At 38.3% G+C, this 13,981-nt stretch overlaps 2 protein-coding genes across 6 annotated transcripts in view; one reads left to right on the forward strand and one right to left on the reverse strand.

Moving 5' to 3' along the window:
* The window catches only part of CMSS1 (cms1 ribosomal small subunit homolog), a 233,461-nt gene that overhangs the window by 213,691 nt on the left and 5,789 nt on the right, over positions 1 to 13,981 (reverse strand). The gene's annotated exons all lie outside the window — the stretch shown is intronic.
* The window catches only part of FILIP1L (filamin A interacting protein 1 like), a 200,125-nt gene that overhangs the window by 182,141 nt on the left and 4,003 nt on the right, over positions 1 to 13,981 (forward strand). For 4 of the 5 annotated variants that reach the window (XM_035314954.1, XM_035314955.1, XM_035314957.1 and 1 more), the window contains one exon: positions 55 to 2,809. In XM_035314954.1, the coding sequence (XP_035170845.1) occupies positions 55 to 2,809 (2,755 nt within the window). Of the gene's footprint in view, positions 1 to 54; positions 2,810 to 3,389; positions 3,554 to 13,981 lie in introns of those variants that run through there. The other variant, XM_035314956.1, reaches the window with a different exon arrangement.

Raw genomic sequence — 13,981 nt, forward strand, 5'->3', positions numbered from 1 at the left:
TTTTAAATGGCTATTAAAATAGCTACAAAATACGGTATTATTTCTTCTCCCCAGATTGAAAAAGCTTCTTGAACAAGAAACAGTGTATCAGGAGAAAAAAGAGAAGGAAAGCAACAAGAAAATAGCCAAACTGAAAGAAGAATTAACTAAACTGAAATCCTTTGCTTTAATGGTGGTGGATGAACAACAACGGCTCACCGAGCAGTTGAATCAACAAAGTCAAAAAATTCAAGAGTTAACCACTTCTGCCGACCAAGCACATGAGAAGCTCGCCCTTGCTGAAGCAAAAGTGCAAGAAGAAGAACGGAGAGCCAGCAGACTGGAGGCTGAACTGCAAGCCCAAAGCAGTAAGGTTTCCCAAGATCAAGAAGCAATGATGGCCAAACTAACCAACGAAGACAGCCAGAATCGTCAGCTCCGGTTAAAACTGACTGCTCTCAGCCGACAAATCGATGAGCTGGAGGAGACCAATAAATCTTTAAGGAAAGCAGAAGATGAACTGCAAGACCTAAGGGATAAGATAAATAAGGGCGAATATGGGAACTCGACACTTATGTCCGAAGTGGAAGAACTACGAAAGCGACTGCTGGAGATGGAAGGAAAAGACGAAGAGCTCATAAAAATGGAAGATCAGTGCAGAGAACTTAATAAAAAATTAGAAAAAGAAGCATCACAGAGCAAGAACCTTAAAGGGGAAGTTGACAAACTCAACAAAAGAATTATGGAGCTGGAGAAATTAGAGGATGCTTTCAACAAAAGCAAGCAGGAATGCTACTCCCTGAAATGCAACCTAGAAAGAGAAAAAATGTTAACAAAGCAGTTGTCCCTTGAGCTGGATGGCTTAAAAGCTAGAGTCGGAGAGCTTGAAGCAATCGAAAGCAAGTTAGAAAAAACTGAGTTCACACTTAAAGAAGATTTAACAAAGCTGAAGACTCTAACAGTGATGCTTGTGGATGAAAGAAAAACTATGGGTGAAAAAATAAAGCAAACAGAAGAGAAGCTGCAAGCTGCAACTTCTCAGCTTCAGGTGGAACAAAATAAGGTGATGTCCGTTACAGAAAAACTTATTGAGGAAAGTAAAAAGGCACTGAAGTCAAAATCTGATGCAGAGGAAAAAGTATGCAGTGTAACAAAAGAAAGAGATGAATTGAAAAACAAACTGAAAGCAGAAGAGGAGAAAGGCAGCGATCTTGCTTCCAAAGTAAATATTCTAAGAAAGAGACTTCAGTCACTGGAAGCTGTCGAAAAAGAATTTCTTAAAAATAAGTTTAAGGAGAGTACTAAATCCAGCACTTCTTTGCAGCAGGAGAACAACAAAATCAAAGAGCTTTCTCAAGAAGTTGAGAGGCTTAAGCAAAAGCTGAAAGAAATGAAGGCCATAGAAGATGATCTTATGAAAACTGAAGATGAATTTGAGTCTCTAGAAAGAAGGTATGTCAATGAACGGGACAGAGCCAAGCTCCTGTCCGAGGAGCTGGAGGCTGTCAAAATGGAAGTGGCTAGGTATAAATTAACGGAGAAGGCTGAGTCCAATCAAGAGCAGCGTCTTTTTAAGAAGCTCAGAGAAGAAGAAGCCAAATCAAGTCACCTTTCCAGAGAAGTAGATGCACTGAAAGAGAAAATTCATGAGTACATGGCAACAGAAGACCTAATCTGTCACCTCCGAGGTGATCATACAGTCTTACAGAAGAAACTCACCCAGCAGGAAAATAAGAATAGGGAGTTGGCAAGAGAAATGGAAAGTCTCACAAAAGAATTAGAGAAGTACAGACGCTTCAGTAAGACCCCCAGACCCAGTCTCAATGGAAGACGAATCTCTGACTTGCAAGTTTTTTCTAAAGAAGTCCAGACAGATCCAGCAGACAATGAGCCACCTGACTACAAAACCCTCATGCCTTTAGAGCGAGCGGTGATAAATGGACAGCTGTATGAAGACAGCGATAACGAGGACAAAGACAACAATGAGGAAGAACAACCGGTGTCCTTCAAAAGCAACTCATCCATTGCAAATGCTGTGAACAAGAAGTTATGGATCCCTTGGATGAAGTCCAAAGACAACCATCCTCAGAACGGAAAGATTCATACAAAGCAAAATGGAAACTGTGCACAGACTGGAGACCTAGTGCTCAGCCATACCCCTGGTCAACCTCTTCACATAAAGGTAACTCCAGATCATGGCCAGAACACAGCAACACTTGAAATAACAAGTCCTACCGCTGAAAGTCCTCACTCCTACACAAGCACAGCTGTCATACCCAACTGCGGCACTACCAAGCAAAGAATAACCATTATTCAAAATGCCTCCTTAACGCCTGTAAAATCAAAAGCAGCAGAAGGTTACATGAGCCCAGAGCAAGCCATTTCTCCCATTACCATGGCTGCTTTTGCAAGATCTCAAACTCCTGATTCATGTGGCTCTTTAACTCCTGAAAGAACAATGTCCCCTTTGGCTTTACCAGGCTCAAGTTCTCAGGAACAAATGCTCTCCTCAGAGCCTTTGGAAATGGGAGCCAAGCACGCCGTTTTTAGAGTATCCCCGGACAGGCAGTCGTCATGGCAGTTTCAGAGATCTAACAGTACGGGATCAAGTGTAATAACTACTGAGGATAACAAAATCCACATCCACTTAGGAAGTCCTTACGTCCAAGCTCTCTCCAGCTCCAAGCCCGTCAGCCCTTGTACCCCGGTGCAAGATAACAGAACTCCAGCACTAGCTAACGGGATACCCAGTAAGCCCACCAATAAAATCACCAGCAGTATTACTATCACACCAACAGCCACTCCTCTCCCACGGCAATCACAAATTACAGTAAGTAATGTCTATAACTGACCCCCCATCCATGCTGACACCCTTACCAGCAACCCATCCTGTTTTTCATCCCAGCAAGAATGATTTGGAACAGCCCCTTTCCTTTGGGAGAGATCTGTGCATGAACTTTACAACAGTATATGGAACTAACGTTAGGTTTTGCCTGCTTAGTGTTATCAAGTGTGCACTTACTGTATATCTTCTCATTGAAATACAGTTATGTAAAATATTTAGTCTTGCACTTGTATAAATGCATCTTTATGTATTTCCATTTTCAAAATAACTCACATTACTTTTGACTGCAACTTGCCTTGGTAAAATATTTTAACATTACAAAAACAGTAAATAATTGATTATTTTTATCATTGCTTGCAGAACATTTTTTGGTTTTGTGTGTGTTTGTATTTTTTTTGCATGTACAGTAGAATTTGAATTAAGCCATAATATTGCCTGCTAACTTCAGATATGACTTGATTCATTATCTTCCCTATTTCCCAATTCCTCCTAGCCCTCTCATTTCAGATAATTATTGTTACATCACACACACACTCAAAATAATATGTATTGTATCTTATTGCAGATTTTATGGTGCATAAATGATATGTTCCAGACCACAACAACCACTTTTCCTCCCCACCTTTTTAACACTATGTTTGGTTACAACTCTTTTTATACCCTCCCTTAAACCTTTCTTAAAAGTGAACTCAATTCAGATGCTGACATCAGAAAATTATTCAAACAAGGCATGCGTTTCTTTTCCAATACGGCAGAAAAACTACCATCATCTAGGTACATCGTAAAACAGTTAACAGCAACACTTAGATTCCTAAACAATTAACTCAAAATGGACTCACACATAACTCAAATTTCATCTTAGCTCCTCACTACCAGTCCAACATGCTATATACAAGACAGGTACACTGAAGAAGAAACAAGATTAGCAAACTATGGCACGCCACTTTTTTTTTGTATAATAGGCAGAGGAAGACAGAATCATTAAGAAGTAGTACTAGATCCTCCCTCCAAACACGCAGACCTCTAGGACTATAGTAAGTTGCAGTTCCATACAGCACAGAGAAAACAGGTTAAGATATTTCCGTGATGAATACAGTATTAAGGCCTAGGAAAAGGACAACAATATAAACATCGCTGCCCTCAGTTTACATGTGGGCCAAGCACAAAATCCTAACCTCCCAGAAAATGCTGCTACTAGTGGACCAACTTTCCCACTGAATGTAAATCAAGCCAAAAGATCCGAAAAACACTTTTGGGTATCTCTTTTTTCAAAAGCTGACATGAAAAAAAATGCAAATTGGAGAGTCAGATTCTTACTCTAAAGAAGTTAAATGCTTATTTATCTCATGCTCTTTGGGGGAGGATAAAAATCAAACCTCCTTATCAACAAGGAAGTCTGCATGCAAGCATAAAGTCCCTATTCCTTAAACCCATATCTTTATTCTTGTTTACATTACATAGTGTTAAAAAAAAAAACATTTCTGCAGTACAACGTAGCAATTGATTCAGCAAAGGACTTTGGTACATGCTTTAACATAAGAAAGGGACTTTTTTTCAGACTGGAATCTGAATGATTACAGCTGTAGGTAATAGCTGATTTTAGAAGGAACAGCTTCTACTGAAAATCAGCCCCATCATCCATACACACTCCAGTAAAATCAACAATGGGAAGAAAAATTAAGTTAAGATTTTGTGATAGAACTGGAGATAACAAGTGTACTACAGCTGAGCAGTGGAAAATTAAGTCAAAATGTGGAACTGCACAAGCCTAGCTTGATGTCATGCTGTATCAAGTTATTGGGCTTCGCAAGATGTCCTTCCCACTTGGTTTGTCTCACTTTATCTTCACTGACTACAAAAGCGAGATCTGATTAAGAGCTGGTTCAGAAGAATTGAATGGTCTTATCCTGCAAAGCAAATTGCAAGTTGGCTCCCAACAATCTCAGCAAAAGTTACTGAAGAAGACAGTACCCAGCACTCAGGCAACTCAAGATTATAATCATTTTAGAGTGTGCCAATTATATGAACAAGTTAATTTACTACATTCAACTTACACATTATTAACTGAAAGGCTCAGCCAAAATTAAAAAGCAAAAGCAGTCCATTCAAAACACATTCTCTGTACTGCATGTTCTATTGATCCATATCCATGATCTCTCAAGGGACATGCTATAAGTGTAATACTGAGTAACTGGGCCCTGAGTACAGACGTCAGATTTCCTAGAAATTAAAGGATAAACAATTGTCCCTGAGAAACAAAAGCATTTTCTTCTATTGGACGTTAAAATCGTGTAGAAAAAATATTTCATTTTATATCTGCATTCCAAGCGCACAGAAATGTGTTGATTATTAACCACCTGCCCATCTATTACAATGTCTTGTAAAAGATAAGCACAAATCAGGACATAATACCAACAAGCACACTTAGTCCCTTGGACAATTCCCAAGCTATTATGAATAAGGACATTCAGAGTTTAAAAGCTGTTTTCAATACAAAACCTAGGCCAGAGTTCACAACACTTTGCAGGTTAGTTATTAAACAGGACAGTTCTTCTGCTACTCTCCTAATATTTATTAAGACATTCTGCTAATATTTTAATAAGAAGCATCACCATTACCTGTAAATGAACTTGCTATGTTTCCTAAAAAACACACCTTGAGGAAGGGGTACTTATATTCCTCTGCTAATTAAACAATCTATTTATAGACCTTCACTGACTTCACACCATAGGTTTTGTTATTGATTTCAACAGATGAAAAGTGAAATTATTATTTTGCCTGAAAATAAGGTTTGCAGAATAAAGCCTGTTCATCCTATTCAAATTCCCAAGATCTGTTTCAAAACATATAGCAGGGAAAATACACTCTTGGATGTTGTTGAGAGCTGAACCTTACTCAGCTGTTTGAACAGAAATAAGTTAGCTATAATTTCATCATAACAACGGAAAGCATAGCTTAGGGACTGAAATCACGTATTTACAAGTTTACTTCAAACTGTGCAAAACCACTCCATATTTGAGGTGATTTCTCTTTTACTGAGGGGTAATATTCACCTACTTCCTTAGCAGGCAAAGAGAAAGCAACAGAGCAAGGAAAAAAATAAATGATCTGTCTGTAAATTGATTTAAACACTCTGAACGGAAACATCAAGCATAATCATATTAAATTTCAACCAAGTAAGGCAATTTTTCTAAGACTTGGATGCATTCCAGATGGTAAGTATTGCTGTTTTAATCTTGGAGGATGAGACACTTTTGTTTTCAGTATTTACCCCAAAGCCTAAAATATGACAGATCCTTACAATAATGATACAAATAAATAATAAAGCAAAATATGGTCACAAAAAATAATTTATATATACTTGTATGTGATATATATATATATATATCACATACAAGTATATAAGAGGGATTAAACTGTGAAATAGTGCATAAGAACAGATTTCAACAGATCATAGTATCAACCCTTCCCTTTTCCAAAATTATTAGCAAACAACTCCCTTCAAATTTAAAAATCAACTTGACATCCAGGGCAGAAGGAAAAATCTTCAGGAACAGTAAGAGAGAATTAGATGATAAAAGAAATAGCAGCAGTTATCAGCCCACTTTCCTTGCTCTTTTCAGTTTTAGCTCAGTAAGCAGAAGAACACAAGCAAGGGCAGCACCTACAGTTCAGTGCTCAGCATTTCTGAGTCATTCTGTTTATGTGATTAAATATTTCTTCTGAAATGTTTATAATTTCTGTCCATACCGGAAGGACAGATGAGAGAAGGGAAGGGAAAAGAGGAAAAGAAAAAAAAGAAGAGAGTAAGAACAAATAATGGTATTGAGAGAAGAGTGCCCATCTACCAACTGAGAGGCACTACTTCAAGTAAAAAAAACAAAACAAAACAAAACAAACAAAAAACACTCCCTCAAGTAGCTAATTAATGAATAAATTTGACAAAAATTACAGGAGCAGTCATCTAGTTTTCCCAATTCAAAGTATAGTAAGTAATGTGAATATGGTGCCTGGGGACAGAAAGCAAGGCTGTAAGAGAAAAGATCTCTACGCAAGCATCTCACGCAAGGCTTAAAAAGGCATGCTTCCCACACTGAGGAAAAATAATCAGAAACAGAACTGTACAATATTACTTTCTGATGAAGATTGAAAAGATGCTGCAGGGTTAGGTGATGGAAATGGAGTAACCATTTTCCTAGGGACAAAATCCCTAGGAAACAGATACTGAGACATGCAAAACAAAAACTGACAACTGCCTAATCTCCAGGCTTCAGCAAAGACTACCAAAACATTGTGTTACCAAGAAACAGAAGAGAAAAAGATCTTATGGTTCAGGCTCAGCACGAGTGGGTGTATAAAGGCATTTTAAAATTAACACCAACTACTGTAAGTGGGAAATTGCTCAAGGAAAAGACTGACCTTAAAATTTTAAGAATACGGAACTGTTTTCACAAATCTGCAGTCAATGGCCCCAAGATGTAGCCAAAAGCACTCTGCTAGCACATCCATCACCCAATGCTCCATCCTTCTGTGGGCATTCAGTAGGCCTCAAAGACCAGAGCTGCCAATTGCATGCAATTCTCCCCAGAATACTAAGCAAAACTGATCTTGGGAAGCAGATTTTGAGTATAGCAGGAAAGGCCGGTTTTAATCCGCGACTCTCCAGTCCCCGGGGCCTTCGCACAAGGATAGCCAAAAGCAGCTCCTTCCCCACTCATGCCCCACCACGTCCCATACCACAGGATACCGCCCGTTCAGTTATGCTGCCACTACTGTTCAGGAGCACTGTAAAGCAGGTCAAGAAACTAACCTGGATTAGAAACAAACAAAAAGATAAAATGGGATTAATTTCACAGCACAGCTCTACAGTGACATCAGCACAACTGAAGGGGCAAACAACAAGGGACAAACGCTCTTTATAATGGAGTTGCTGCCAAAGCCCTGGTCTTATCTCCTGAGGTGCTGCCACTGTGCTCTGAAGAGATGCAATTTAGCATGCCTATACATCACAAAGCACTCCAAATGTGCAACCACGCAACAGTCCTACTAAAAACCTTTTGGGGCTTTAACAAGAAATGACTGTCACTTTACAGTTGAGAGGAGAAAAAAAGACAGGGAAAAAGCTAATGGACTTGTGTAAAGGCAGAGCAAGGCACTTCCAGTCACGACAAGAATCCAGAATTTCCTATCCTTGAATGTCTCATACTCGAGCCATTATCGGTGATGTTTTTATCCTGGAGAAACACCAACATAGGATGCATAAAAGTTGAGTATTTTTTATATATGTATAATATATATAGTTATACATATAGATTATATGTATTTATCAATTATATATTCTTATATTTATATTTAAATGTCAAGACTTACTCCGCCAATGGCAGATCCAGACCAAGAGAACGGACGATCTCATACATGTTTGTAAAACCCTGTATTGTACAAACACGCGGATTTTTAAGCACCGCCAGAAACATCTGTGTGTCAGCACTGCCCTCTCCTGCACACAACCGATATCGCAGGGTACTCAGCACTCTTCAAAAAGGCCACATACTACTCCTCCTTGGAGACAGTGCCCTAAAATGGTGCCTTCTTTTTTCAAGGGGCAAAGAGAGGAGAGCAACAGGCAATTGTCCATTTCAGGAACAGCAAGCTGCACTGCAGCGCTGATCGATCAGTCCCAGGACTATCTTTGTCCTACATGAGTTGACCGTTGACAACCTCACCTTCTCCTGCAACTTGTCAATTATCTATTAAAAAAAAAAAAAAAAAGACTTTCACCTAACTTATGTTTAGGGATTATCATATTTCCCAGTGAAGACATGTCCTACATGTCCTAAGAAAGCAGGGCATTTAAACTTAGTGTTCAGGAAATAACATTGCAGTGGCACATTTGGACACATGAGCAAAAATCATGTCACATGTATGGAAATTACTTCTGATTTTAACAGAGATTTTTTTTTTGTCAGGTAGTTTATATTGGTGAATTCATGAGTCCTATAACATGCCCCATATCAGAAAAACAGTAGAAATGTCAGAAAACTGAGCTTAGAAAGGTCAAAAAACATCCCAAGGTCCCATTTTCTTGTTGCAATTTGACCTAAAGCCTTCCCCTGGTTCATCCTGTTCTAAACTTCCTGCAATTATAACAATTTCCCAGTTACCCTAAGTATCTATAATAGGGCTGAAACATCCTTGCCATTAAAAATCTTGCAGATTTCTGAACTAAGTTTCCCTTGATGAAATTGAAATCCAGTTTGTCTCCTATCCCTACACTGGACTTGGAGAACTATTTTCTCTGCAGTGGCCTTTCACATATTAGAAGACAGTTAACATATCTTTCTCCAGTTTTATTTTCTCCAGACTAAACAAACTCAATTGTTTTCCCATCTAATAGCCTGACGAGTACTACCGCTGTACAGATTACTAATTATTTTCCCTCTGCACAGCTATTTATAGCGGCGCGTATGTTTCTGAAAATGCAGTGCCCCAAGCCAGACAATACCCTGCCTAAGGTCTTAACAACATCAGTAAGTGTAAGGTTTACTTATCCTGCTCACACATCTGAATACAGCCATGCACACAAACCAGTCACATAAAAGGAAACAGAGCAACTGAGAATTTCCCCTCTGGATTCCCAGAAGACAGATGCCAGAACCCAGTGAAAGACAAGGAAATACTCAAATGCTCTGTGCAATTGACCAGTCCCAGCTGAAAACCATCTTGTTTGGACACCGAAGAGAACATTTAGCTTTGCCACTTAATCGTAACTCATCCTCACTTGCAGGCCTAGGCCTGGCTTTCAGTCCAACCGCATTCAATCATCTAGGAACAAACTGCAGTCTGCCAAGAAGCACCTTATGCACATTTGGATTTCGGAGTAAAGGATCTTCAGCACCACCCTCTGGCCACTTGCATTTAAGTTGCAAATGATTCTCTCTACCACTCAAATTTCTTCAACTAAAAATTTAAGCAGCGGGTAAGAACCCAATCTAAAGTTATTTATCTTAGATCAAGTTCTACAATGACACTAGAAAAATAAATGAGAAAGCCTACAATAGAAGTGTTACATGCTCCCCTCCATTTAAACAAATACATTTCAAACAGGAGGCAAAGCGTGCATCACACTTCGAGAGAAAAATAAGATTAGGACCAAAGGCATAAGAACTACCTGAAGAGCACATAAATAGACATATATTCCCTCCTTGACACCCTCACACACACCTGCCTTAGCCCACTCCCCAGACAGCAAGCACTGCATTGTGGCAGAATACCTGATGGCCCATGTAAGTAACGATTAAGCTACCTCCGTGCCCTTAGGCAAAAGTGTGTACGGAATATAAAACCTAGTATTTTAGAGCATACATTCACAGCTGACTTCCTGAAATTAAGAAAGGGCATTTTCACTCTTGCATGTGAAATTTGACAGCTGTCACCCATGAAGCCTTTGTCCCTGTCTCTGAAGTATCTGATGCCATCCGATGTATATGGGATATGGGATATGTAATAACAAACATGCACTGCATACAAGTTCTCACCGTAATACCCTTTCTCTTGCCACTTCCTACTTCAGGTGATTAAATCTACTTCAAAAGTAAATTTAAAATCGAGGAAGTTAAAAGATCCTTATGAAACTGCATTTTTCTTGATTTTTAGATCACTGCTTTAACTACTTCTCCAACTCTAAACACTACTGACAAAAACTTTGATATTTTCTGAATCTAAAACTAGTATAACGCTGTTACTTTGACAGACATGCTGCGTAACTTATTTATTTCAAAAGCATGATTTTTGTTGCTTTTGTTGTTGTTGTTATCACTTGCCTATACTTACCTAACTGTTGTTTACACACATTAAATAAAGGAAAACCACACAACTGCTAAAATCCCAGCAAGGTAGCTCCTGGGAAACATTTAGTTTCTAAGAGGGTTTTGAGAGCACTGATGGGAATTAAAAAGGCCTCTCCAGAGCACAAAAGGCAGTTCAGCTTGGATTTTGAACGATAAACATCTTGTTTCCTCTTCTGCCACTTAGAAAGACAGCAAGTATAAAAAAGGGTTACAGATGAGAACTCCAAGAGCTGTAACTTAACATGGATGATGAACAGAGCTGGCAAATTCAGGAAACAAGTGGGTGGCAAAAAAGAAAAGAGTCAGGTAGACAAAAAAAAAACATTCATCTTGAAGATTTGGTAGAAATCGATAGAAAGGGTTGAAGAGATTTGAGGAGATTCTTGGTATGCACACAGACTTCCCATGAACAGATAAAAGAGTAAAAGATCAAACTGAAAACACCACCAATATCTACACATAGTTTTTTAGTAATATAGGTCTTCCTAAAAAACAACACACGTGCCAGGAGTTGCACCATTTTTGTTATTAGGACTATAAGCAAACCTTGACAAAGTGATCAGTTTCTAATGCAACATTCAGCGCTACGCAGTAATAACTTGGATGCATTCAATGTTGTCACTGATAACTATGAAACAGAGCGTCATTCTGAACCATCAAAAACTTTTGGATAAAATGAAATCTGACTGCTCTGAAGGCCACGTTGTAAATATTGTTTTTAATGAACTGGAAACTGGTGCAAACCAAAGGCCAGAGTATGGGGGTATTTTCACTCCTGACTTCCTACTGTTTTAATAAGGCTTCAGCATCTGGAAAACAGTTAGATGCACAACATCTGTAAAGGTTTCTGCCTACAAATACTTTCAAGTACTAACAATATCTTTCAACCAAATACAGGTAGAATCCTCTAACTGCTTAGTACCATATAGAATCTCTAAACTGGAGCACTTCTCCAAAAAAAAAAAAAAAAGTGATAACAAAAGACACCTCCTAATTAGCAATTCAATCATACTTTAAGCATGCAAGACTTTATATAAGTACTTTTTAATCTATTCATCTCAATATGCTTTGCAAATGATGGGCAGCTTAATTCTTTTTAGTTAGGAAACTAAGGCAGATACATTCTATGTATTTTCTAAATTCATAACAGATAGCAGCACCTCCAGAAATAGTCCATCCAAATGTTTTATTCTCAATTCTGTGCCTCATCTACCAAATCATGCCATGTAGCCAGAAGAAAAACTGTTTCGAGTCAGTGCTCAAGGATAGTCATACAGCAGTAATACAATTATCCCTTCCAATGCCCACCCCTTTTTCCTTTGCAGTACCTTTGATAATTCAGGTAAAATGAGTTCTGTTGGTTTAGAGTTTTTTCCCTTGCACACTAACAACCTGAGTGATAAAAATCCAAGCTTATTTTACAAATGCATGTTATTTTTTTAATTCAGCATTTAATCACAAGTTTCAGTTCAGTTCTAGTGAAAATACTGTGAGGCATCACAAAACCCACCAACTTTGCTGCCACCTAGAGGTAAAATCTTTCAAAAACCACAAAGCAAAGAAAAAACACTCATTTTTCCTTTTAATTTTTCAAGATCAAACACTTTATTTTCTCAATGTATAAACAAACTGACAAATTGATACTTTCTAATTCCAAAAATAAAAATATGAAGTAAGTCAGACCCAGTATCTACGCATCTCAGCTTCAGCAGTGACAAGCACTAAATGCTTACTTCTTTAAAAAAAAAAAAAAAAAAAAAAAGCTAAAGTACTAGGTGAGCAGAGTAACATGCCCAGTTTCTAGCAGTCTACAACTTGGGGCTCTCCTCAGCTGAAACCTGCATCACACCTTTATATTTAGCAGCCCTTGAATCAGTTTGAACTCTCTCCAAAGCAATTTACACCATCACCTTACCTGCCTGTCCCAATGAGTTTTAGTTCATTTACAATGAGAACACTTCCTTGTACTATCTTGTACTTGCCTTTTGATATCTTCAGCCTACGCCCTCTCAAGTACATCATTAGCAAGAGTGAATTCCCCTATTCACCATCAGTGGACTAGTAATAATGCAACTTTTCCCGCTGCTTTTTGTCCCCACAATCTATTTTCCAAACTGAAAAGCTTCAGCGTATGTTGTAACTCTGTATGCAGAAGCCATTCCATAACTGACCATCTTTGCCACCTTTCCCTGCGTCCTATTATACCCAATTCTTAGATCTTCAGACAAAATTCTGCAAAATCATGTAGGAGGTATGGTTCAGATTTACACAATAGAAAATTATGTTTTATGTATTCTTCTATACCTTTCATAATAATTCCAAATGTGCTTGTTATGTTTGACAACTGCCAGTTGCTGAATACTTAGGACCATTTACAGTGACTCCAAGACCTGTTTTCTGAGTGTCAATAAGTATATTTACATACAGTAAATATAGTATATATCGTTTAGTATGCAAACTAGCTTTCCCCATATGATATTTTGCTGTTGTTAACACTGAATTGACATACAGTTTATCACCTTGCTATTCAGTAGCAGAAATTACCGTAAACTCTTCGTTCTAACACCATCCCTTTTATACCCTAGTCAGGCATCATTAGCTCAGTACTAACATATTCATAAACTGCATGGGGGAAAAGATAAATACCATGGGTCTCTACCATGTTCAAATGTTATCACCACCATATTATTAAAACTGATTGTAGACTTTGCTTCCTATCCATTTGCCACTTTTTAAACATAACAACTTCCCTACTATTTCCATAGAAACTTTGTTCTCCCAAGATTCTTTGGTTATGTGACAACTATCATTTTTTTCAAAAATCGTAACATAACATAGCCATGTTCGTAACAGTGAGTTAAAGGCATCTATGTCCATCCCCCAGACAGTAATATGTGGTCAACTCAAACTGTAAGAAGCCCCGAGGCTCCAAAGCAGATGAGCCACCTGCAAACTACCTAACTACTAAAATTCTAACTACTTAGAATTAACCCTCCACCGGACTAGCACCCAAACTGTGCCTGTGAATTGTTCCAGAGTTAAATCCAGGTCACAGTCCATCCAAACAATTTAACCATTTACATTTTAATGTGCAAAATTTCCCCCCCAAGTCCTCCATACTGAACACACACAAATTTGACATCAGCTTTTCCACTACTACGTTACTCTTTGGAAAAATTCAGTTGTCTACAGCCAAATCATAGGCTTTTGAAGTCTGATTAATTTAAATATTTATTTATTTATTCCAGGCAGGCATTGTTGGCCACTAGAAGTTGTTTGTCAAAAGTTCTTTTTGTCCAACGCGTTCTCG

Source organism: Oxyura jamaicensis, chromosome 1 (genome assembly GCF_011077185.1).
Source record: "Oxyura jamaicensis isolate SHBP4307 breed ruddy duck chromosome 1, BPBGC_Ojam_1.0, whole genome shotgun sequence".
NCBI classification, from domain to species: domain Eukaryota; kingdom Metazoa; phylum Chordata; class Aves; order Anseriformes; family Anatidae; genus Oxyura; species Oxyura jamaicensis.